General features: G+C 42.6%; 1 protein-coding gene across 1 annotated transcript; it reads left to right on the forward strand.

Moving 5' to 3' along the window:
• The first annotated feature begins 719 nt into the window (after positions 1–719).
• On the forward strand, positions 720–23,021 carry IFNGR1 (interferon gamma receptor 1). Its single transcript, XM_047101202.1, has 7 exons — positions 720–944; positions 11,314–11,428; positions 12,126–12,289; positions 14,091–14,260; positions 16,396–16,582; positions 19,264–19,391; positions 22,142–23,021. The coding sequence occupies exons 1-7, from the start codon at positions 860–862 to the stop codon at positions 22,700–22,702; spliced, it is 1,410 nt and encodes a 469-aa protein (XP_046957158.1). The 5' UTR covers positions 720–859; the 3' UTR covers positions 22,703–23,021.
• The last annotated feature ends 87 nt before the right edge of the window (positions 23,022–23,108 follow it).

Genomic DNA, 23,108 nt, shown 5'->3' on the forward strand with positions numbered 1-23,108 from the left:
TACACAAACCATTTCACCACTGAAGCTTTAGCTTCCTCGAATAGAAATGCAGGGATTAGAGAAGGCATTTAAGGCTCTTCGCGTTCTAAACTCCCAGGCTTCCAGACGCCTTGATGGTGAAGTCTAACAGGGTAAGGTTAGGATTGTGGCTGGGTTGTGGCCTCAGGAAAAGCTCTGCAACCCCAGAACACTGCAAAAACAGGAAGAATAATCGCGGAAGGTGGTGCCGAATCGAAAGAACGTAACCTTTGGACTCAAGTTCCTCACAAACCTGTGGGCCGTTGTCAGGACCACAGACTTCCATGCCCTTAAGGCCGAGCGTCCTTGGAACGGGCCTCTTCCTGCCTTCCGGTCCTAGTCTTGCCTACTAGCCAACGCCCGGTTCGGCACTAGAGGTCCTGCCTTCCCGCTCAGGTTCTGGTCCCCAGCCCCCCAGGCCGCATCCTGGCCCCGCCCCCCGCCCTCCCTTTCCCCCGCCTCCCGCTTCCCCACCCTGCCTCCTACTCCCCGCCCTAGCCCCCACTGCCCCGCCCATGCCCGGCTTCCCCGCTCTATCCCGCTGCCCAGTCCAAGCCTGGCATCCCCTCCCTGGCTCCGCCTCCCTTCCCATGGCCCAGTTTCCCCGCCCCAGTCCCGCCTTCCCGCCCTATCCCGCTGCCTGGCCCACTCCTGGTCTCCCCGCCCCCCGGGGCCCCGCCTTCATGCTCTGGCCCCGCCTCTCCACTCTGGCTCCTCCACTGCTTGCGGGTCCGTCCTCCCCTTGGAGTGTTGGTCCTCTGGTCCGGAAGTGACGCGGGGGTCGGCTTGCAGGCTGGACGCCCTATTCTCAGGGCCGCACCTCGAGGCACCCCCGGGCAGCATGGCTCTCCTCCTTCTGCTCGTCCTCGTCTTCCAGGTCGGGAGTAGGGCTGAGATTAACGCCGCGGATCTGGAGCTGTCTTCGGGTATGTAGCTCTCGGCAGGGCGGCGGCCGGTGGGGGGGGGGGGGGCGGAGGGGACCGGACTAAGGAATCTGGAAGCACGCGCCGCGCGGCCGCGTCCTACTTAGTTAGCCTCAGACCTCGCACCGGGTTCCCGGTCGCCCCGGAACGTCTTCGCGACCGCCGGGAAGGCCACGCAGGTCTGCGCCGTCCGCGGACTTAAGTTCCCTTTTTCTGTCCTCTTCCGTTGTTGCCGAAATGACAAAACTCGCCTCTCGGTCCTCCAATCCATTTAAGTCATTTTCAAATAAGTGAGTTTCCCGATCAGCATTTTGTAGACGGTGGCCAGCGCTCATGACTTAAATATTCTTAGGGTGGACCCAAAATCCTTAAGAGAGTATTGTTCTCTCTCCAACTGAGAATCATTAAGTGGCAGTGACTGGCCATCTTACATCTAAGTCTGGAAGTCGTTTAGTGCGTGAATTCAGGAGCGGATTTGTCAGGCTGTGCGTCTCTTCACTTAGCTTAGTTCCTCCGAGCATTTTTTTTTCCTCCTGCTCGCTGAGATTTCTCCGGAAATAAGTGCTGGGAATACGCTTTCCAAAGCTCGGCGTAATGGTGATTAGGAACTCCAGTGAAATCAGCGAATCTTTCCTGCAACAGGGTTAAATCTAAAATATCAGAAACCCCATCAGTCTTGAGTGTCTGTTCAGTGCCCACAGTTAGCAGCTGCTTGGAAGGGGTCAAGGAGACCCACCCTCCTGCACCGTTGGCCAACTCTGGGTCCAAACCTCTGTATTATGACTTCCTCTGTGAGCTCCTGTTAGGTGTGCTGTATTCGTATCCAGCTGTCCTTTGGACTGCTCTATAAGAGTCACACAAACAAGCAATTAGTCATTCCTTGGGACAGGTATTGTTCCAGACGTTGTCAATACAAAAATGGGAGTTACTCGGTTTCTATTTTCGAGGATCATGATTAGATAGCTAACAGTAAGTGCTGGGTACACACTGATAACTTCTCATCCCATCCCGTTTTCACGACAACCATATGATGTAGGTGCTATTGGCATCTCCATTTATGGATGAGAAATCAAGGCACAAAGAGGCCTGCCCCACTTGTAGAGAGGTCACTGGTACTCAGTAAGGAGCTTGGCAGCTGGGCTCCGGAGTCCAAGTTCTTAACCACTCTGCAAACTGCCATTACCTAGGGCAGCTTCGTTGTCTATAAGGACAGTTGCCATATATTGTGGTAAGAGCCTGGACTTTCACACAAGCCACTGGAAAGCAAGATAGAGGTACCAGACTCTGACGAGGGGATTCAGGGAGGACTTCCCAGAGAAAGATCACCCCAGAGTTGAAGCTGGAGCTGGAGGTAGAGAGAGACTTGTGTGTGCAGAGGGAGAAGTGTGAAACAGCATGTTGAATTAGTGGAATACTAAGGGTTATCACTGTAGAATAGGTGTGTGAGGATACAAGGGAAGTTAAGATAGGGAGAGAGGTAGGAACCAGTTAATGAAGTGCATTGTCACGTGTAAGAGACAGCAACATAGCATTGGCTAACCTAGGCAAAAAGAAGAATTTATTGGCTTAGAGAATCCAAGCAACAGTTAGAAAGGCGTAGGTGCCATCTGGGCCTCAGAGAGCTGAACCAGTCAGTCAAAAGTGCCAAGACACTCTTTTGCTTATTGTTGACTCTGGATGTGGATACCTTTTCCTACTTGGCAGGAATCATGGATGTTGACAGCTTTTGGGTTTTGACATCTTGCAGCCTCCACCGTTCTGACAGAATCCCAGGGGAAGGCTCTGATTTGCCCAGCTTGGTTGGGTCAGCCACCAGCTGGCATGGGAAGGACCATGTTACAGAGGCTGGTGGTAGGGGAGTTCCCAGAAGAGAAATAATGTTCCTGAAGGGAGTACTGGTGCTGAGCCAACAAAATAATATGCTCACTCACTATACCTTGCTCAAGTTGGTGGGCAGTCACTGGATTTTAAGAAGACAAATGATTTTATGCAGGATCAGTGAAGCCATTTAGAAAGACCTACATAGTCATCTTACACAGTAGTTTGGGGGTAGACCCAAAAGAGGGAGGCCAGTTATGCCGCTGCTTAAGTCGGGAGGAATTGATGAAAATGGCAGTTTAAATGGAGAAGAGATGACAGCTTGAAAAACATTCAAAAGTCAGAGTCAGCAGGAGTCGGTGTTTGGGTGTGGAAAGAGAGGAAGAGGGTACCTAGGGTTCCTGATGTAGGTGGAGCATTAAACTATGTGCCACACCTGTCTGAGTATGGCCCCTCCTGAGCCAGCCTATCTTGCTTTCCAGTAGCTTGTGTGAAAGTCCAGGCTCTGACCACAATATATGGCAACTGTCCTTGTAGACAAGGAAGCTGCCCGAGGTAATGGCAGTTTGCAGAGTGGTTAATTAAGAACTTGGACTCTGGAGCCCAGCTGCCAAGCTCCCTGCTGAGTACCAGTGACCTCTCTACAAGTGGGGCAGGCCTCTTTGTGCCTTGATTTCTCATCCATAAACGGAGATGCCAATAGCACCTACATCATATGGTTGTCGTAAAAACGGGATGGGATGAGAAGTTAACAACAGTGCCTAGCACTTGCTGTTAGCTGTATAATCATGATCCTCAAAAGCAGAAACTGAGTAACTCCCATTTTTTTGTATTCCAACACCTAGAACAATGTGGGCCCCCTTGTGATTACACAATTTGCATATCCTTGAAGCCAGCCCTGGGAGTATCGCCTGTCTGCTCCCATAGGAACATCTACTCCTATGGCCTTCTGTACCCCAACATTTTGTAAACACAAGAGCTAGTGACCCCCCCCACCCAACCCTCCTTTTTTTCAGTGCATTTTCAATACATTTGCCTAGATTTTTACAGTGTATTTCCCTAGTTTGTGCTGTGTTCCCTAGGCTTTTAAAGTTAGTTTAAAATGTAAAGTCTCAAAAAAAATAAAAAATAAAAAAAAATAAAATAAAATATAAAGTCTCCAGAGATTAGGAGGAAAACCCATTAGGACAACCTACTTCTGGCTCTTGGCTAGCTTTCTTGGCTCACCAGTGCCTGACACTTAATACACACTCAGTGTGTATCTTATAGCGTTGAGTTTCACTGGTATATTTAGTAGTTCATCTCAGATGAGGGAATCTGGCAGGAACAGTAAGGCAGGCAAGAGAATATAGCCGGTCTCTGCAAAATCTAAGTGGTTGGGAATGTATTGTGTTACAGTTATGGGCTTTTGTTAATATTTCTTAGGGAATGGATAGGGAGAATGAACCCGTGTGTGCTGTCTAATAATCAGTGGTGTTTTGCTTTTCATACGGTTTTACCTATAAAAGTAGTATATATATTTTGAAGTGAATCAGTGTCTCCCTTCTTAGAGTTTTCTCTTCCACTCTGGGTATTACCTAAAGAGCACACTGTACTTCCGCACAGATATGGGGCTCTTAACTTACCTTCTCCACTGATAAAGTAGAGAAAGCCTCTTTTCTGACTTGAGGATAATGTTCTGGGTGTGCTTGAATTTTTCCTGATTTTCTTTGGATCCTATTTTTACTTATTTCAGAAATTCCGAATACTTACGACAGTGCATTTTAATTATATTTATTGAACAGGCTAATAGTTTTCTTTTTCAGCTTATTCTGAAACATGATCCGTATGGACTTTGAAAGGTCCACAGTTTGGTTCTATATCTAGGAAAACCTCAAGCTATCTAATACAATGTAGCAGCACACCGTTGTTATACGAACTAGACCAATGTTTTAATGGTTCCATTTTAAGTGGACAGAGAAACAGAAGGAGAATTGAACCAGAATTAAATGAATTCCTGACAGGAACGAATCTGTTTGCTTACAGTTTTCTTACTACGGGAGTCCCTTTATTTTGGGTTATCCCAACACATAGTAATCAGAATGGTAGATACCCATTCAGTCGTTGTCCGTTCCAAAGAAATTATTTCCTTTCATTACATGGTTCAGATTTTACAGTGGCCGTCATATAGTTGTGGTAGTATGATAAATCAGGTAAAACTACTTGAATTAGATGCTTGTGAAGTCATCAGCAAATAATCATCTCCAATTCCAGTTTATATATGGAGGTCATTTTCTTATTTTATTCAACTATGACAAAAATGATGCTTCAGTAGCTTTTCTTAACTAAAACCAGCAAAACTTTACAGACTGTCTTGCCTTTAAGTAGCTTCTCTAAGCCTTTGTTCTTTCATTGGTAAAAATATGTGTAATAATCTCAACTCCCTTGTACAATGGTTTGTGTGGGTTAACTAAGACAATGCATAATAAAGTGGAGCACATCCGACTCTTGATCTCAGCTCAGGTTTTGGTCTCAGGGTCATGGGTTCAAGCCCTGTGTTGGGCTCTGCACTGGGTGTGAAGCCTACCTTAAAAAAAAAAAAAAATATATATATATATATATATATATATATATATATAATTAAATTTAAAAAATAAAGAAATCAAACTCATCCATTTCAACTATGAGAAATTTAAAATAGGCTCAGCCGCTCACTTGTTCTAGATGGAACCGAATAAATGGGAGCCTGTGTAAAATCCTGCATTTCAGGTCAGAAAGTGGCTGAGCAGATGTTTATTGGATAAGCACTAACTGGGTGGTGGTTTGAGTACAAGATCTGGGGGGATTTGGGGTAATTATAAATTCAGCACAAGCCACTAGTTGATATGTCCATCTGTTTAAGAAGAAGAGGAAGAATTGTATTTCATTCACGTCTGTCGTATTCTGGGTTCCACAGCTTAAGAAAGAGTGAATGACAAAACCAGATCCGGAAGACACACAGGAAGACGAGCAGACTGCAGAGATATTAAGAGTATTGATCGTATTGACCCAGCTGAGGAACTATTTTGTAGAGAGTAATAATTTCATTATGGACAATAATTATTTTATTATTTGAACCCTTAGCTCTGACCCTTTTTTTCCGAAGGTATAAGAAAGCAACAGAAGCAGAAAACAGACTGTTTTTGTATTTGTTTCACAAAGTGATGGATGATTCAAAGCCCGAAAAGACTGAAATGTTTGAATTAAAAAAATGTATTTGCATGTACAAAACTTTTATGAACACTTGAAACATGTGCAAGAAACATGTGCAAGAATTCTTAAAACGTCTTTATTTTTAAATCTAGAGGATGCTGCTTGGGCACCTGGTGGCTCAGTCAGTTAAGCGTCCGACTTCGGCTCAGGTCCTGATCTCACAGCTCATGGGTTCATGCCCCACATCGGGCTCTGTGCTGACAGCTCACAGCCTGAAGCCTGCTTTGGATTCTGTGTCTGCCTCTCTCGCTGCCCCTCCCCCACTCATGCTCGCGCTCTCTCTCTCTCTCTCTCTCTCTCTCTCTCCCGGAAATAAATAAGCATTAAAAGAAAATTAAAAAAAAAAATCTAGAGGATGCTGTTATTTGCTAAGAGAAAAATTTGGAAGGCATTAAGAAAATAGCCATTTTGGGGTGCCTGGGCGGCTTCATTGGTTGAGCGTCCGATTCTTGATTTCTACTCAGGTTCTGATCCTGGGGTCATGGGCTTGAGCCCCGCGTCAGGCTCCATGCTCAGCATGGAGCCTGCTTAAGATTCTATCTCTCCCTCTGCCCCTTTCCCCTGCTTGGGTGTACTCTCTCTCTCAAAAAAAGGAAAAAATTTAAAAAGAAAAAGAAAATAGCTATTTTGTCAGCTCTATACAAGCTTTCAGGAGGTAATCATAATATATTCTGGAAAAGAAATGCATAAGTCTTGATTTGGTATTTTTCACTTTTTTCCCCCTGAATTTCTCATGTCATTTTTCAGTTTGCAATGAAGGAAGAACCCTTTGTAAAAACATCTTACATGCATGTAAGACCCCTGCATGTAAAAACATGCAGGTGGCCCTGCATCTTTCATTTGGGGAAAGTGTTAGAACTTTTCTCTGACAGTTGTTCATTCACAGAACGGTCTGGATGCTTTCATCTGGAGCATTTATGTTTGACCTGTAGTGTCAGATGGCATAGAATCCCCCAAAACAATTTAATTCCTGACCCCTGTATCTTTCTTTATGCTTCTCAGCGTGTCCTTCCCGTAGAGAGGTTGGCAGGCAGATTGTCAAACGGATGTCTTCAGACTGCAGAGCTCTGTTCTGCCTTAGATGTGCCCGTCTTTTATAGTCTTTGCTGCTGTGTTCACATTGGTGAAGAGCTCCTGTGGCTGTCGCTTTTTCAGTCACGGTGCAGATGCTGTTGGTGGTTATGGAATGGGGGGGGGGGGAGGGGAGGGCAGGTGCAGCCTGTGCTCCGGTTAGCATCCACGCAGAAGAGACCTGGAGATGTCTGTAGTTCCCTGCTTCCCCTCTGCTGCTGTCCCCAGCAATTAGAACAGAGCCGTTCTGGCTTTTGGTCTTCGGTGACATCCCCATTGCCCTGTTTTGTGGCGCTGCTCCCTCACGTGCTGATCTCCGTCAGTTTTTCTGTCCTCCTCTTGCTCTTTTTCCATATCCTGTCTCTCCCAGTTTATCAAGAGGAAACAGTTGATTATAACCAGAACTCTCCCTTTTCCCCCCCCAGTGTGATAAAGAACTGATTCTTCTTTCCTCTGTTTAGTTTTGTTAAATCCCCTAAGAGGCATCCTGGGAAGCAGATTTTAAAACAGCTGAAGTTTATTCTGGGTTGTTTGTAGACACAATGTATCAAATAACTGAATCCATTTCCAAAAAGAACCGGAGTCCCAGAAAGCTAGTTGCGCATTTTCCAGAGATGGAGAAATCCGTAACATTATTTAACTTCATTAGATACTCTAGTAGCATCTTTCCCTAAACTCTATAGATAATCCTCTTGCTGTTTCTCCACACATTTTTATTGATAGAAGGTAAATTTCTTATGAATAGAAATTTGCTATAAGCCTTCATTATTTTAATCTGAATGTATAACAGTTTAAACTTTAGGTCACAAAATTCTGAAACAACGAGAAAACTACTCATGGCTGTTTACGTACGAGTTTGGCAAATAATGACAAAGGCAGATGTGTAATAACCACACGGTTTCTCTTCTGGTAGCATTAAAACCACAGGTTACTTCCGAGTTTCTCCTTTACTATAATGGTAATGCCTGTCTGTTACAATCCATTGGACCCTCCTCCTTCCACCACCTGCCTGTCTTGATTGCTTTGAAAGCTGTGACTTAAGCCCTTGTTCTAGTCTAACCAGGGCAAGCTTCTGCTTAAATTATGGGAAACCTCATTTGATTCACATTAAAAACTAATCTGATACACGTCCACTGTTCTGTGTGGTTTTATGATTCAGTAACTTCTTAAATATAAATGCACTTTACTTAATACTCTTATATAGGTTGGCTTCTATATGCCTGTTTCTCAAATACAGGAATCTCAGTTGGAGTCTATACAATTTAAAAGTCATTCCTATTGGGCATAATTTTTTTTTTTTTTAAAGAGATTCAAAAGGCAGTGAAGAACTCACTTTTACTGGAAACTGGAGGAAGTCAGGTCCTAGTTACCAGAGGCAGAAAGCTTAGCCACGCTGTGGGCTTTCAGGAACAGGGAGTCTGTAGAATAGGAAATGTGCCTGGTGCCCGGCACGACCTGGCGGGGAGGTCTCCGAGCAGTGCTGAAGGTGCCACGTGGTTTCTTCTTGCTTCTTAGAGTAAAATGCAGGACTAGAGAGAGTAGTCAGGAGAATGACTGTTAATAAGAACCAGAACCTGGTGGTTTGAAAATTCTCAGCCTCTGGAGAGGCAAAGGAGGCGGAAATTAAGAAATGGCTTCTGAGAGAATTTCAGATTCATTATGAGTTTTCTTAGCATCCAGTACCTATCTTAGGTTGAAAATTAGGTGTGTATGTGTGGATATTATTTGATATTAATGTTGAATTGAACCTGGGGCGGGGAGTGCCTTGTATTTCCTTCTCAACCACAGATTATAAACTGTTTGAGACTAGGTCGTTTCATGAATTAAGGTGCAAGCATATACAAACAGTTCTAAAAACCTAGAAAAAGAAAGCTTCGGTACCCCCTGCTAAGTAGGGTCATGGTTGCTCTACCAAAAAGCAAAAGAGAAGAACCAGGGCTAAATCTGGCAAGGCCAGTGCTTTCTGGCTCACCTGCAAGGAAATTGCTTAGAGAACCAAAGATGATAGGTACCAACAGCTGTCAGCTGTATTTCAGGAAGAGCAAATGGAAAACTTGCAGGTGTCTGATCACAGGCTGCAGAAAGCGCATACGCAGGATAAGTAGGTAGTATCTGAATCTGTGAGACATCCTCCCAGCTTCGTAATCTCGACCTTTTGGCACAGATTGTCACACTACTTAATAAGTAATATGGAAGTTAGACATTTTGGCAGTAATCAAAGCTATTCATTGCGGGAGAAGCCATGAAAAATATATTGGAGTATCAAAAAAAATCTGTTTTTAAATTAGTTTTTCCTCCTAAATAATAAAAAAAAATTACGAGTACCCTATCACTACACCCAGTAGTGAGAACCAAAAATGTCTCCAGACAGTGCCAAATGTCCCTTCGGGGACAAAAAAAATCATCTCTTGTTGAAAACCACTGATATCAAGGAAGAAAATAGCCAGAAAAGGGGGGGGGGGAGGAAAGACCTTAGAATTTAATTGCCCATAAGTCTGTATTTTTTACCTAAATAATTCTTGATCCATGTTCTGCTTTAAAAAGGTAATACAAGTGTGAGGGGCGCCTGGGTGACTTGGTCGGTTGGGCATCTGACTTTGGCTCAGGTCATGATCTTGCGGTTCGTGGGTTCAAGCCCCGTGTCGGGCTCTGTGCTGCCAGCTCAGGGCCTGGAGCCTGCTTTGGATTCTGTGTCTCCCTCTCTCTCTCTGCTCATCCCCTGCTCACACTCTGTCTCTCTCTCAAAAATAAATAAAGATTTTTAAAAAAGATAATATGAGTGTGAAATAATTGGAAATTAAAGCAATGCACCAGCTTGGATTTGAATATTGGAATTTTTGCTTTGGGAAAAAATCTAGGAGGTGTTTCCTTTAATAGTAAGGAAATACTTTATATATGTGAAATTAACACCTCACGTGACAGATCAGGAAATCTGAAATGACTAGCAGTATAGCGAAGAAAGAACCCACACTTCCTAATGTCCAGCCCAGGGAGTATTTTTCTTATTGGAGCCCCATCCACTTTATACAACCCTAAGTAATCATCATTATCAGCTGGAGTACCTTTAAAAAAAAAAACAAAACACTTTAGCTCTCAGATTTTTTTTTTTTTTTTAAGTAGGCTCCATGCTCAACGCAGAGCCCAGTGTAGGGCTTGAACTCATGACCCTGAGATCAAGACCTGAGCTGTTATCAGGAGTTGGACGCTTAACTGACTGGGCCACCCAGGCTCCCCTCTCTTAGAATTTTTGAGGCTGATGATGACTTATGTTTGTAAGCCACTGCACTGACCGCATTGCTATTCATTTATTTTAATTGTAATTATATTATGTTTAATGGTTTTCAGATAGGTAGGATTGAATAATCTTAAAATTGAGGTCGTATCACCAACTCTGTATCTTCATGTTCGCTCATAAAGAAGGGAAGGGTGGGAGAGAAGGAAGGAGAAAGAAAAGGAGGAAGGGAGGAGATGTATGTGTATGTTTGTTTTCCAAGGGGTGATAGACAACAGCCGTCTACACTGAGCAGGGGGGAATACGTGGCTGCTTTTCATAAATAGTAACAAGATGTTAAAGTGACTTCTGCCTCTTCTGTTCTCTCATGGGACTCCCATGTTAGCAAACCCTTTCTAAAATGGTTTAAAAGCGCAAAAGGGAGAAGAAATATTGGACGTGTTTTGTGAAAAGCCCTGCACACCCCAGAGAGCAAAATGTTAGTGCAACTCAAGTGGTGGATGGCTCCTTCAGGCCGTTATTAGGCTGCTATTCCTGGGCTAGAGACGAGGTGCTGAACGTGTGTAACGATACCGAGTAGAGAGTTGAGAGCCCGGATGGTATTTTAGACTGAAATTGGCCATCGCTTGGGGTAGCCAGCTCTCTAGACATTGAAGGCAATCTGTGGTATCAAATATAGGAAATGCTAGTGATTAAACGAATTCAGGATTATTATTACAACAGGTAGTGCATCTGTTCATTAAAACTCCCAAAACATGAGAGGAATTTATGGCCTTTACGATACTTGTATTTCCCGTGTATCCCAGTGTTGTTTCAGTAATTTAAAGTGAATCAGAACTCTATACATTTTCCAATAAAATTAATTTTTATACATCTCAATTAAATAATTGTATAGTCTGTTCTGGCAAATTCTACCTTTCTTCAAAATACGTGTTCGGCTACCATGGCTCTTTGTGAGGTTTTCTAATGTTAATGTTAGTTTCTTACAATTGCCCATTTTACTTTTTGAATCTCTTACAGTGCCAAAACCAACGAATATTGAAATTAAGGCCTATAACTTTAATACTGTCCTATCTTGGGACTACCCGACCATGTCACAGACCCCTGTTTTTATCGTACAGGTAAAGAACTATGGGTAAGTGTTAACTCTTTTCATCCTTTTTATTCTACTTTGCCTAGGTCTTTGTACTTTCCATGACTGTGTTTTGCCCCATCATCTTCCTTTCCCATGTGGCAGAACTTCCTAAACTGCTTGTAGACTTCCAGAAGCTCTAAGGACGCAAATTAGTTATTTTCACAAGACTTCCTGCCTTTTAGTTCTTCTTCCTGTCAAATTCAAGTAGAGGAGTCTCAGCAACTTTCAGAATTTTTTAAGGCATGACAAATAAAGCTTAGAATTCGTATGAAAAGTGAGGTCATCTTACTTGCCATAGTGAATGTGTTGTTTAGCAGAAAGATGAGAATTTCAGAAGAATTTTAGGAGTTCCTGTTAAGAGTCTTTGTAATGTGTTAGGTTCTGCAATCAAGTAATGATTATCGATGTTAATAGAATCTAGAATTGTTTAAAGACCAGATTTTTTACAATTACATATGGAATGTACTTTGTTCAGGTGTTGTATTTTGAATTGAGCCTCTTTATTGTAAAGGAATTTATAGGACTTCTAACCAGAGTAAGGGCTTCCTCCTTTGTCCGGCTTCTCCGTCCTGTTCTTAGCTCTTTCGACCAGCTACCAGCTCCATGCTGTGAGTGAAAAGCAAAGCACAGACAGAGGTGATTGAAGTGTACAGATTAACAAAAGTTATCCTTGTTTCTTTACTCGTCTTCATTTTAGGGAGGCAATCTGGGTTGATGCCTGCAATACCTCTCATCATTCTTGTAATATCTTTTCCGCAATTACCGATCCATCACTTTCTCTCTGGGCCAGAATTAAAGCTAGACTTGGACAAAAAGAATCAGCCTATGCAGAGTCCAAAGAATTTATTTTGTGTAAACAAGGTGAGTAGAATTTTGAAATTTGAAAATACTGACACACGTCTTCTGTACGTATTTGCTTTTATTAGCACTTGCTAAAAATTATCGCAATGCCCAGGAAACCTTTGGAAGAATTTAGGGAGTTTGTATCTTCCTCTTTCCCTGAGCTCCACAAAATAGGGATGAGAGGTGCCCATCACTATGCCCCGTCTAAACCATTGCATTTCTACTCCCTGTAAACACGGATCGGTGCTGCCCTGCTGGGCTCTGCACCGGCCTCCCCCACTCCCCTCCTCCAACGCTCCTTGCTCAGTTACACTTACCAAGGCCAGGGGCACCTGCTCTCGTTCTTCCTCCGTGTGCCCAGTCCCCAAGGCCCTTGGGAATTTTATATACCAACTTAATACATTAAGAAATTTTAGATTTCTGCAGTCTCCTCAACCCCAGTGATTGTCAGCCCTTTCTCCTGCCAGCATCGCATCCCCATGGCATACCTGATCTGAGTTATGACTTTAAGCTTCAGAATCTTCAGCACCAATTCCTCTTTTCTGATTGAAATCCTACCTGTAGCTCTCCTACCCTCACTTGTGGGTAAAGAAGTGATTAATCATGCGACTCCTCCCTAGTCTTCTATGCCCTTGTGCCTTGCCATTCAACTTCTCTCCCTTCTTCAGTTGCCACGTGTCTTTCCTTCCACTATGGCCTTGATTCTGCTCCTACGCTTCAGCTGTGCCTACCCAGTCTCTTCCATTGGCCCTTCCTCCACTTGCCCTTGAAATAATTTTATTCCCTCGAGTCCATGCCTTTGTTATCTGTGAACTGTGCCCATCTGTATATTAGATTTTTCCCACACAGATTTATCAAGGGCACACTATGTGCTAGAAAATATGCCAGGCCCTGAAGATAAAAATAAACCTGCCTGGTACATGGTAAGTGTGCAATAAATATGTGAAGAATAGGTAAATGGCTCACCAGCAAAGTCTCAAGCATCAGGGACACATAATAAATATTTGTGAAGTGAATAAATATCTGGTTTTGATTTTCACTCTAAAAATTGAATCTATTTAGCAAACTTTTATACGAGCCTCATGCCAGACATCTATAGGTGTTGGAGGTACAAAGAGTTTCAGTGAGTGTTCAAAGGTAACTAAAATGCCTTTTCTGAAACATTTTTTAGAGAACAGGTTTCCTTTTTAATCTACCAGAACCAAAGGAAAAGGAAAAATAACTTAACAGAGCTTCTATTATGGTAAGGTTTTTTTTTTGTTTTTTTTTTTTACCAGAACTCAGGACCAGAGCTCATGACCCAACTGTTTGTTTTCCTTTAGCACTAGAATTTAAACTGCTAAAGAGAAGTTTAGGTTAGATAAGAATACTTCCTGCTTGAGATTAATTAAACATTTATTAAGAACATTCATTTTTTTAAATTATTTTTTAAAAGTGTTTATTTATTTTAGAAAGAGAGAACAAGCAGGGGAGGGGCAGAGAGAGAGGGAGACACAGAATTCGAAGCAGGCTCCAGGCTCTGAGCTGTCAGCACAGAGCCTGACGTGGGGCTTGAACCCACAGACTGTGAGATACCATGACCTGAGCCAAGATCGGATGCTTAACCGACTGAGCCACCCAGGCGCCCCTTTATTAAGAACATATAGAATATCATCTAGATCTTTGTGGAATGGTTTAAACATGATCCTGCTTTAGAACAACAACAGAAAAAGTAGGTTGATTGATTTTGGCAGTTTTATGCAATGTATTATAAAGTTCCAGGGGAATACTAATTCTGCATTTTTTTTTTTTGTCCCTGCCCCCCCTCCCCCAACCACAGGGAAAATTGGACCACCTGAACTGGGCATCAGAAACATGGAAAAACACATCATTATTGACATATTTCACCCTTTAGCTATTATAAGTGGAATGGAGCCAGTAGCCATATATGGTGAAGAAAATTGTTACTCATTCAAGTACGAGGTGCATCTGAGAATAAATGGAAATGAGGTATGTGTTTCTATTTCATCTTTTCCAAAATGGCAGGTTTTCTGTTGCTCACGCGAAGTTGTTTCTGCATGTAGTATAACCATAGTAGAATGCTTATGAACATTCAGACAAGACTTACGGATCATAGACCTTACCATAGGTTTTGTTAAGAAACACGACCTAGGGGCGCCTGCGTGGCTCAGTCGGTTGAGCATCTGACTTTGGCTCAGGTCATGATCTCACAGTTTGTGAGTTCAAGCCCCGCATCAGGCTCTGCTGACAGCTCGGAGCCTGGAACCTGCTTTGGATTCTGTGTTTCCTTCTCCCTCTGCCCATCCCCCTCTTGTGCTCTGTCTCTCTCTCTCTCTCTCTCTCTCTCTCTCTCTCTCTCTCTCTCAAAAATAAATAAATAAATGTTAAAAAAAAAAAAAAAAGAAACACGACCTAAACGAGTGCTGGTGGAGGGAACTGGCTTGGAGTTCATCACTAGCACTGGTGTCTTTGCCTCATTTAACAGCATGGTCCTGTTTGAGGGTCTTAAACCTGTTTATTTCTTCCCTGGCAAAGTGAGGATCATTTTAATCTTTCCTTCTGCATTGGTAGTGATGTAACGTAACATGAAGCTGTGATCGGAAATCATTGTTTTGGAAAGAAAAAGTAGCAGTACTGCGGTGGGGATGTACTTGCATTCTGGCACCGGTGTGCTGCCCACGCCTGGACTGGAGTTGTGCTAGTCCATCCATTCTCCACGGCACTGCCGCTGCTTTATTTAATAGTGTTTGTCAAGCACATGCTCTGCGTGTTCTAGACAAACCTCTGGTGATGCGTGAAGCAGAGAAACAAAGCAGGGAGGGGGGAGATGGGCAGCAGCATTGGGGGCGCTAGTGGTCTTCGGTAGGGTGGTTGGAGCAGGGAAGGTGTTACTGCGGCCAGTGCAGGGGAAGGTTAGGAGGTGAGCTCCAGGGGGCACGTCTGGGGAGAATGTTTCAGGCAGAGAATCTGGCAAAAGCACACTGGGCACGTGAAGAGCAGCGGGACTCAGCAGAGCCCGGGAGCAGATGAGGTCAGAGGTCACTGGGGGGGCCACATCCGGTGGGGCACTGGAAGGGTTTGACTTTTATTCTGACTGAGGTGTTGTGCCTCTGGGAAGATTTAAGCGGGAGGAGTGACATCAGACTTAGATTTTTAAAACTTGACTCTAGATGCTTAGCAGAGTTGTCCTCTTGACGTGCACATCTAACCATAGTACTTCACCGCCTGAAACCCTTTAGCAAATCCCCACCAGCTACACAGTTAAGGCCTGAATTCCCTCTCGTGGCGTGGCCTGCGAGACCCTCGTGATTTGGCCTCTTGCGTCCTTTCCAGCTTTCTGTCTCCCCGTCCCTTCTCACCCGAATTGTATTTGTGCTTTGGCGAACTGCTGTTGTGTTCTTAGTTCCCTGCGGGTGCCGTGCTCTTTACGGAATGCCCTTCTCCGCCCACTCACCTTTGGCAAATTTCTACTCATTTTCCAGTGTTCAGCTGGCATTTCATCTCCCCTTTGAAGTCTTTTCTGACACGGAAGATTGTTTGCTCCTCTGTGGTTTGGATATTCCCAGTTCCATTAACGGTCCCCCTTGCACTACTCATCACTCACATTTCTTTCGGCTCTGGCGGAAGTTGTTTGAGGTCAGGTACTGCTGTCCTACCTTCGTGTCTTCAGGCCCTACCTGGCACAGGTGATGCGCACACTTTGGCGGAATGAATGGTAAACTGCCAGAGACTGCCTCGGTCCCTTCTGTGTACCACGGCCAAGAGCTGCTACAGTCTTTGCGAAATACCTTTCTTATTCTTCCTACAGATGGGTTTATAGCTCTCCCCACCTGTTTCTAGCACTACTGGAATGGGACTAATGAACGTTTGCTGGTTTAACGACGACCAGTGAACATTCTTGCTATTTGAGTTTTAAAATGTATGATCCCTAAAAAGGACATTTTACTGGAGATACAACAAAATTGACTTACTATTTGATATCCACAATGCTATTTTCAGACATGGTTCAACTTTCATCCCATATATTCTCTTCAGGGGTTTGATCAGGTAAATGTAGGTGATTTTGTTTGTTTTTGCAGAATAAAAGAAGCCACACATTTTCACTGTCGTTTGTTCCCATGCAGACCTCATATAAAACGGATGTAGAGGAAGATAATTGCAATGAGACTCAGTGCTATCTAACTGTCCCAGTGTCCTCGTTGGATTCTGAGTACTGTGCTTGGACAAAAGGATTCTCAGAAACATGGCTTGTTACAACTGAACAGTCCAAAGAACTTTGTGTTACCACTTTGGATGGCAAACACATGGAAGGCAAGTTTCTGCTGGTTTTGTCCTAAATACAGGGAGTGATGAGCGAGCTAGGTGTTGAAAAGAGGCAGTTTCAATAAATCTCTGTTCGTTTAAAAATCTGCAATGGTTCCATTCCTCAGAGAAGTTCAAAAGTACAAATAAGCTCATTTCTCAGGCATTAAAAGATATAAAATGGCCGATTAAAGAAAGCCACATGATGACCTTTTGACCTAGGAAAGAAAGAAATACAACACCTAAAACTGCATGCACTTCAGGATTACACGTAGCGACAGAAGTCAGCTTAACTATTTCCACATGGCAAGGTGCTATGTACCCATTACAGTGTTCTTTGTGGGGGTGGCAAGTTTAAAAACTGAATAGCAAAAATATTCATTGGCTTATGTGATGTGAACTGGATAAATACTAGAAATTAATATCCGAAAATAAATATTGATAAGTTTATTTAAAAATAAGTTTATTTCATCATACTTTCTTTGTGTGAGGGGGTACATATAATAGAACTTTAGGACTAACATTCTCAAGGGGCACCTACCTTAGCTGAAATTAGGGCCGTTCTTTGCAGTTATGAAATTTAAATGTTCATTACGGGTAATTTATAAAATCTAAAAAGCGAGAAGAAAACAAAATTATCGATAGTTCTGTCATCCAAATATTCGGTTACAGTTTGGTGTTTTTTTTTTCTCATCCTGTTCTCTTTTTCTACATAGCTGTGATCATATTGTATAGTGTATATAATTTTGTGTACTGCTTTAAGTATTTATTATAAGTATTTTTCCATTTTATTTCACATACTTTATTCTATTTTCTGAGATCTTTAGACTGTTTCATCATGTAGAACGTGTATACTATTTATTGTTCCCCAATTTTGGACTTTTAGATTACTTACAGATTTTTTCTATGATAGATCATGCTTTGATAACTGTCTTTGTGTATATATGATTGTCAGCCTGTTTTGAGAACATATCTCCTGGGAACAAAAATTTTCTGTTACAAGTACCTTTTTGAAGAATGGGAATCTAGGCTGAAGAACTAGACCAAAGGCCTAAAATTTAATATTTATAACTTTTTTTTTTAATTTTTTTTTTAACATTTATTTATTTTTGAGCCAGAGAGAGACAGAGCATGAACGGGGGAGGGGCAGAGAGAGAGGGAGACACAGAATCGGAAGCAGGCTCCAGGCTCTGAGCCATCAGCCCAGAGCCCAACGCGGGGCTCGAACTCCCGGACCGCGAGATCGTGACCTGAGCTGAAGTCGGACGCTCAACCGACTGAGCCACCCAGGCGCCCCTAATATTGATAACTTTTAGATCATTAGGACAAGGGTTTCAAATAGGTGACTTAAAGCAATGCAGTGCATCTTACACTCTCTTGGATTGTGTTGTTTTGAAAAATAAAGTTCTTACACACAAAATTCGAAATAATGCAGATGCCTTAGATTTAGTTTTTAAAAATGTGGTTTATAAACTGGGCTGGCACGGTGGCCACATGGTGGCACCACTGTGGCTCAGTTTCCTTGCCTGCCTGGACTGTGCTTCTAAACACAGCGCTGATGTTAGTTATGTCATTATCTGATCTTTACTGCCGTAATAACTTCGTTTTTTCCACATCCTATAAAATGTGTTATACAAGCATTCCCTTAGTAGCAATTTCCAGAGTCGCTGTTCCAAAAAGGTAACTTTGAAATCGAAATCAAAGGTAATAAGATGCCAGTAGAGAGGTCAAACACCACCGTGATCTGTAGAGGACTGTTCATTTGAAAGAGAGGACTGTGCAGCTAGAACGCGGAAGATTGTGCTTTGAAAATAAAAAGCAGCATTAGAGCAGAATACACAGCAGTGATTATAAATGTGCTCTGAAACAAATCTTTCCCATTGTATGTTATTGTCTCTGGTTTGTGTTGAAGGGCACCTAGTTCCTGCGCAACAGCTCCTGTCTGTGTGTGTTATGTGTGGGTCTGTGTGTCTTTACAAGTACTTGCCATCTAGAAGTGAATATAAAATGTAACAAAATTCTGAGGAGTGGGATTCAGTTATTTTAAAAGGTATAGATATTGCCAGAATTTTTTAAGGGATCGATTTTTAAACTTTCTTTTGCCTTGTTAATGGAGAGAAAACTGTAACTCTGGAAACACCCTATATTCAGGGCATGAAGAAAACTGTTATGAGGGGCACCTGGGTGGCTCAGTCGGTTAAGCGTCCGACTTCGGCTCAGGTCATGATCTCTCAGTTTGTGGGTTCAAGCCCCACGTCGGGCTCTGTGCTGACAGCTCAGAGCCTGGAGTCCGTTTCAAATTCTGTGTCTCCCTGTCTATCTGCCCCTCCCCCTACTCACTCTCTGTGTCTGTCTGTCTGTCCGTCTCTCCAAAAAAAGTACACGTGAGAAGAGATTAAAAAATAAAAAAGCAAGAAAACTGTTATGAAAAATCTGTTCTAGCCACTTTGCATCATGAAGGTATGGTTGCAGAAAGTGGAGAATCGCAGAGCTGGAAAGAATCACCTTGGTCTCTAGGACAGGCTCCTGAGTCTTTGATCACCTCATCGGACTTCTATGGCAAGTGCTCTTTGCAGTCCGGACCATATTAATCACCTGACGGGCAAAGCACTAAGGCTTTATAACTATTTCACAGAGACAGCAGCATTCCATCTTAATTCTAATTTGTGATTTTTCCCTTTTTTTTTTAGATTCTGTTTGGGTTCCAGTTGTTGCCGTTCTCTCCCTTTTTGTAGTTCTCGTCGTGGTATTTGTATGTTGTTACACTAAGAAGATTAATCCCTTTAAGAGAAGAACCATCATGTTACCAAAGTCCCTGGTAAAATATTTAAATATTTTTCTTTAATTATATACACTAACACATTAACTTGGACCTTTTTGATAGTTGTTTAATTTTTTAAGTAGAATGATGTTCAGCAGCGTATCACCTATCGTCAATCACTCAATCTACCACCCATCCAAAACCCCATAATTTTTACTACACATCGTGTGCTTTCGTATATGCACAAAACAAGAACACGATTGGATAAGTCTGTTAAGGAGCTTCAAGAGTAGTGGGAGAAAAAGATAAGTATTCAGTGAGTGAACAGTGTTCAAACACAGAGCTTTCCATACAGGCCAGCAAGGACTTCATCCACCTTTGGAGGGTGCTGGTCAGTTGTGGCCTTTCTAGAGGCGGTGAGGCTTGAGCAATCTTGATGGAAAGACAGGAGTTTATGCAGGTACTGAGGGACAGTATGTGCCAAAGCCCAAGATCAAGAAAGCATGGCGTTTGAAAATCTCAAAATACAGAAACACTATTGTTACGGTTGGACTGTAGAAGAAAAGGCGGTCACACATGAGACTGGAAGTTTCACATTTTAATGTCTAGTATTTAAAAGCCTTTGTGTGGACGCCTGGATGCCCTGGGTACAGTTGGTTGAACGTCCCGACTTTGGTTCAGGTCATGATTTCACGGTTCGTGGGTCTGAGCCCTGTGTCGGCCTCCGTGCGGACAGTGTGGAGCCTGCTTGGCATTCTCTGTCTCCCTCTCTCTCTCTGCCCCTCCCCTCCTCGTGGGAAATAAACAAACATTCAAAAATAAACGTGATTTATTTCTCTCAAAAATAAATAAACATTCCAAAAATAAATAAAAGCCTTTATGCAATGAAAAGCCCATTTACAGGTAACAGGATCGTAGCTACTTGGATGAAATATAACAGGAACAATATCCATGATACGCAAAGGAGACTTTTCAATTTGTATTGAAAACACCTTTCTCTCAACAGGAGAGAATTCACGTGTGAATTCTAGTATTTGTCCATACTAAGTAAGTAAGTAGTTAAGTAGAACGCAACGTTGCAGTCCATAACTTTACACCCACTAGAGAAGGAAAAATAAACCTGAATATTCAGTAGTTCCACTAGTAGTAAACTGGTGGAAAGTGGGAAAAGTAATCCAGCGCTGGTGGGAAGGTAAACATATAATGGGTAGAGGGTGTAGGAGTGTCATAAACGTGCCACAGCCTTTGACTTAGTAATTCTACCTTCAAGAAATTATTATTATTTTTTTAATGTTTATTTATTATTTTGAGAGAGAGAGTACCCACACAAGCAGGGGAGGGGCAGAGAGAGAGAGACAGAGGGAGAGAATCCCAAGCAGGCTCCTTGCTGTCAGTGCAGAGCCCAGCGTGGGGCTCATTCCCATGAACCACGAGATCATGACTTGAGCCAAAATCAAGAGTCGGGACACTGAACTGACTGAGCCACCCAGGCACCCCAAGAATTTATTCTTATAAAGCCGCTTCATAAATAAAAAGATGTGTAAAAATATTCACTTCAGCACGTTCCATAAATCATAAAAATAGGAAACACTTCAATATCTACGATCAGAGAAATTACGTTAATCAATCAGGATAGAGAAATCAGGAGGCAGTGAAGATTATAATAAAAATTGTAATTATGAAGGCGAATGGTGAGAATATTCTATAAGTAGGTATTCTCCGGCTATAGATGTAATGTGTATATGTGTGAAGTCACATAGAAAAAGCAACATAGACTAGTTGGATGGCGGATGACTTTTTAAAAATTCTAAAAACTTCTTTTTAATCTTAATATAGTATATTTTATTAAAAATCAAGAAAAGGCGCTCCTTATCAGGGAAATACAAATCAAAACCACACTCAGGTATCACCTCACGCCAGTCAGAGTGGCCAAAATGAACAAATCAGGAGACTATAGATGCTGGAGAGGATGTGGAGAAACGGGAACCCTCTTGCACTGTTGGTGGGAATGCAAATTGGTGCAGCCACTCTGGAAAGCAGTGTGGAGGTTCCTCAGAAAATTAAAAATAGACCTACCCTATGACCCAGCAATAGCACTGCTAGGAATCTACCCAAGGGATACAGGAGTACTGATGCATAGGGGCACTTGTACCCCAATGTTCATAGCAGCACTCTCAACAATAGCCAAATTATGGAAAGAGCCTAAATGTCCATCAACTGATGAATGGATAAAGAAATTGTGGTTTATATACACAATGGAATACTACGTGGCAATGAGAAAAAATGAAATATGGCCTTTTGTAGCAACGTGGATGGAACTGGAGAGTGTGATGCTAAGTGAAATAAGCCATACAGAGAAAGACAGATACCATATGGTTTCACTCTTATGTGGATCCTGAGAAACTTAACAGGAACCCATGGGGGAGGGGAAGGAAAAAAAAAAAAAGAGGTTAGAGTGGGAGAGAGCCAAAGCATAAGAGACTGTTAAAAACTGAGAACAAACTGAGGGTTGATGGGGGGTGGGAGGGAGGGGAGGGTGGGTGATGGGTATTGAGGAGGGCACCTTTTGGGATGAGCACTGGGTGTTGTATGGAAACCAATTTGTCAATAAATTTCATATATATAAAAAAAATAAATAAAAAAAAAATCAAGAAAAGGCAACCACCAGATGCCATTATATTATTACCATAAATATACCATTTGGTAGTATATTTCATTGACCATTATTCTTAGAGCATTTCTTTTTAAGGATGTGCACTTAAGTTTAATAATTCATTATGTTTCATCATTTATTTTTCTTCCCTTAGCTCTCTGTGGTGAAAAATGCATCTTCGGAGACAAAATCTGAATCAAAATGTGTATCACCCATCACCTACCAACCGATTGTCTCAGAAAATGAGAAGATGGTCTGGGAAGAGCAGTTGTCTCCAGCGACAATTTCCGATCTGCCCGCTGAAGACAGTCTGGAAAAAATGGGACACCACGAAGAACTACAAGTGGTGACCCCTGAAGGGACTATTTCTGACATGGCTCCTGATAGCCCTCAGACCCCGGTAATGAGAGAGAATTCTGTCCGTTCAAATAGTAACCAGTCTGAAACCTGTGTTGTCGCTTTAAACTCCTATCACTCCAGAAATGGTTCCGAGAGCGGCACTGTGGAACCGCAGAGCTTCTCAGACTCAGAATTTCCCCCAAGTAGTAAACCTGAAATAAAGACCGAGGAACAGGAGTCCGTAATGCTGAGAAACACGACCACCTCCTTTGGTTATGACAAGCCGCACGTATTAGTGGATCTGCTGGTGGATGAAGGCGGTAAGGAATCCTTGATCGGTTACAGACTTACAGCAGATTCCAAAGAGTTTTCCTGAGATCAGAGAAGATGTGCCATCTCGGAAGGATCTACCTTTTTCCCCAGACGGTTTTTCTGCCTCGATTTCATGAAGAGATCATGATTTTAGAAGCCGTTTCTTTGTCGACATCAACCAAATACAGTAGTATCTTGGTTTACATAAAGGGCAAAGAGCCTCTGTGGCACTGTCAGATTTGGCCCGAAAACTGCAGAAGCTGTAAAGAAACAAACCGTTGTCACATAGGAACTTTTCCATCCAGCTTGCATTATCAGTGAACACGCTAAGAATCCTGCTTCCTACGACAGTGCGTGAGATGCCTCAGGTCCTTTCTAATCACTTCCAGTTGTAAACTAGTTTTGTTTTGTTTTGTTTTCCTTTTCTGTGCCTTAGCATGTTATTTGTTTTTGCAAGTCTATGTCCATAG

The sequence above is a fragment of the Lynx rufus genome, unplaced genomic scaffold (assembly GCF_022079265.1).
Source record: "Lynx rufus isolate CCGP_SWC_20201006 ecotype Redwood Valley unplaced genomic scaffold, mLynRuf1.p SCAF_6, whole genome shotgun sequence".
Lineage (NCBI taxonomy): Eukaryota > Metazoa > Chordata > Mammalia > Carnivora > Felidae > Lynx > Lynx rufus.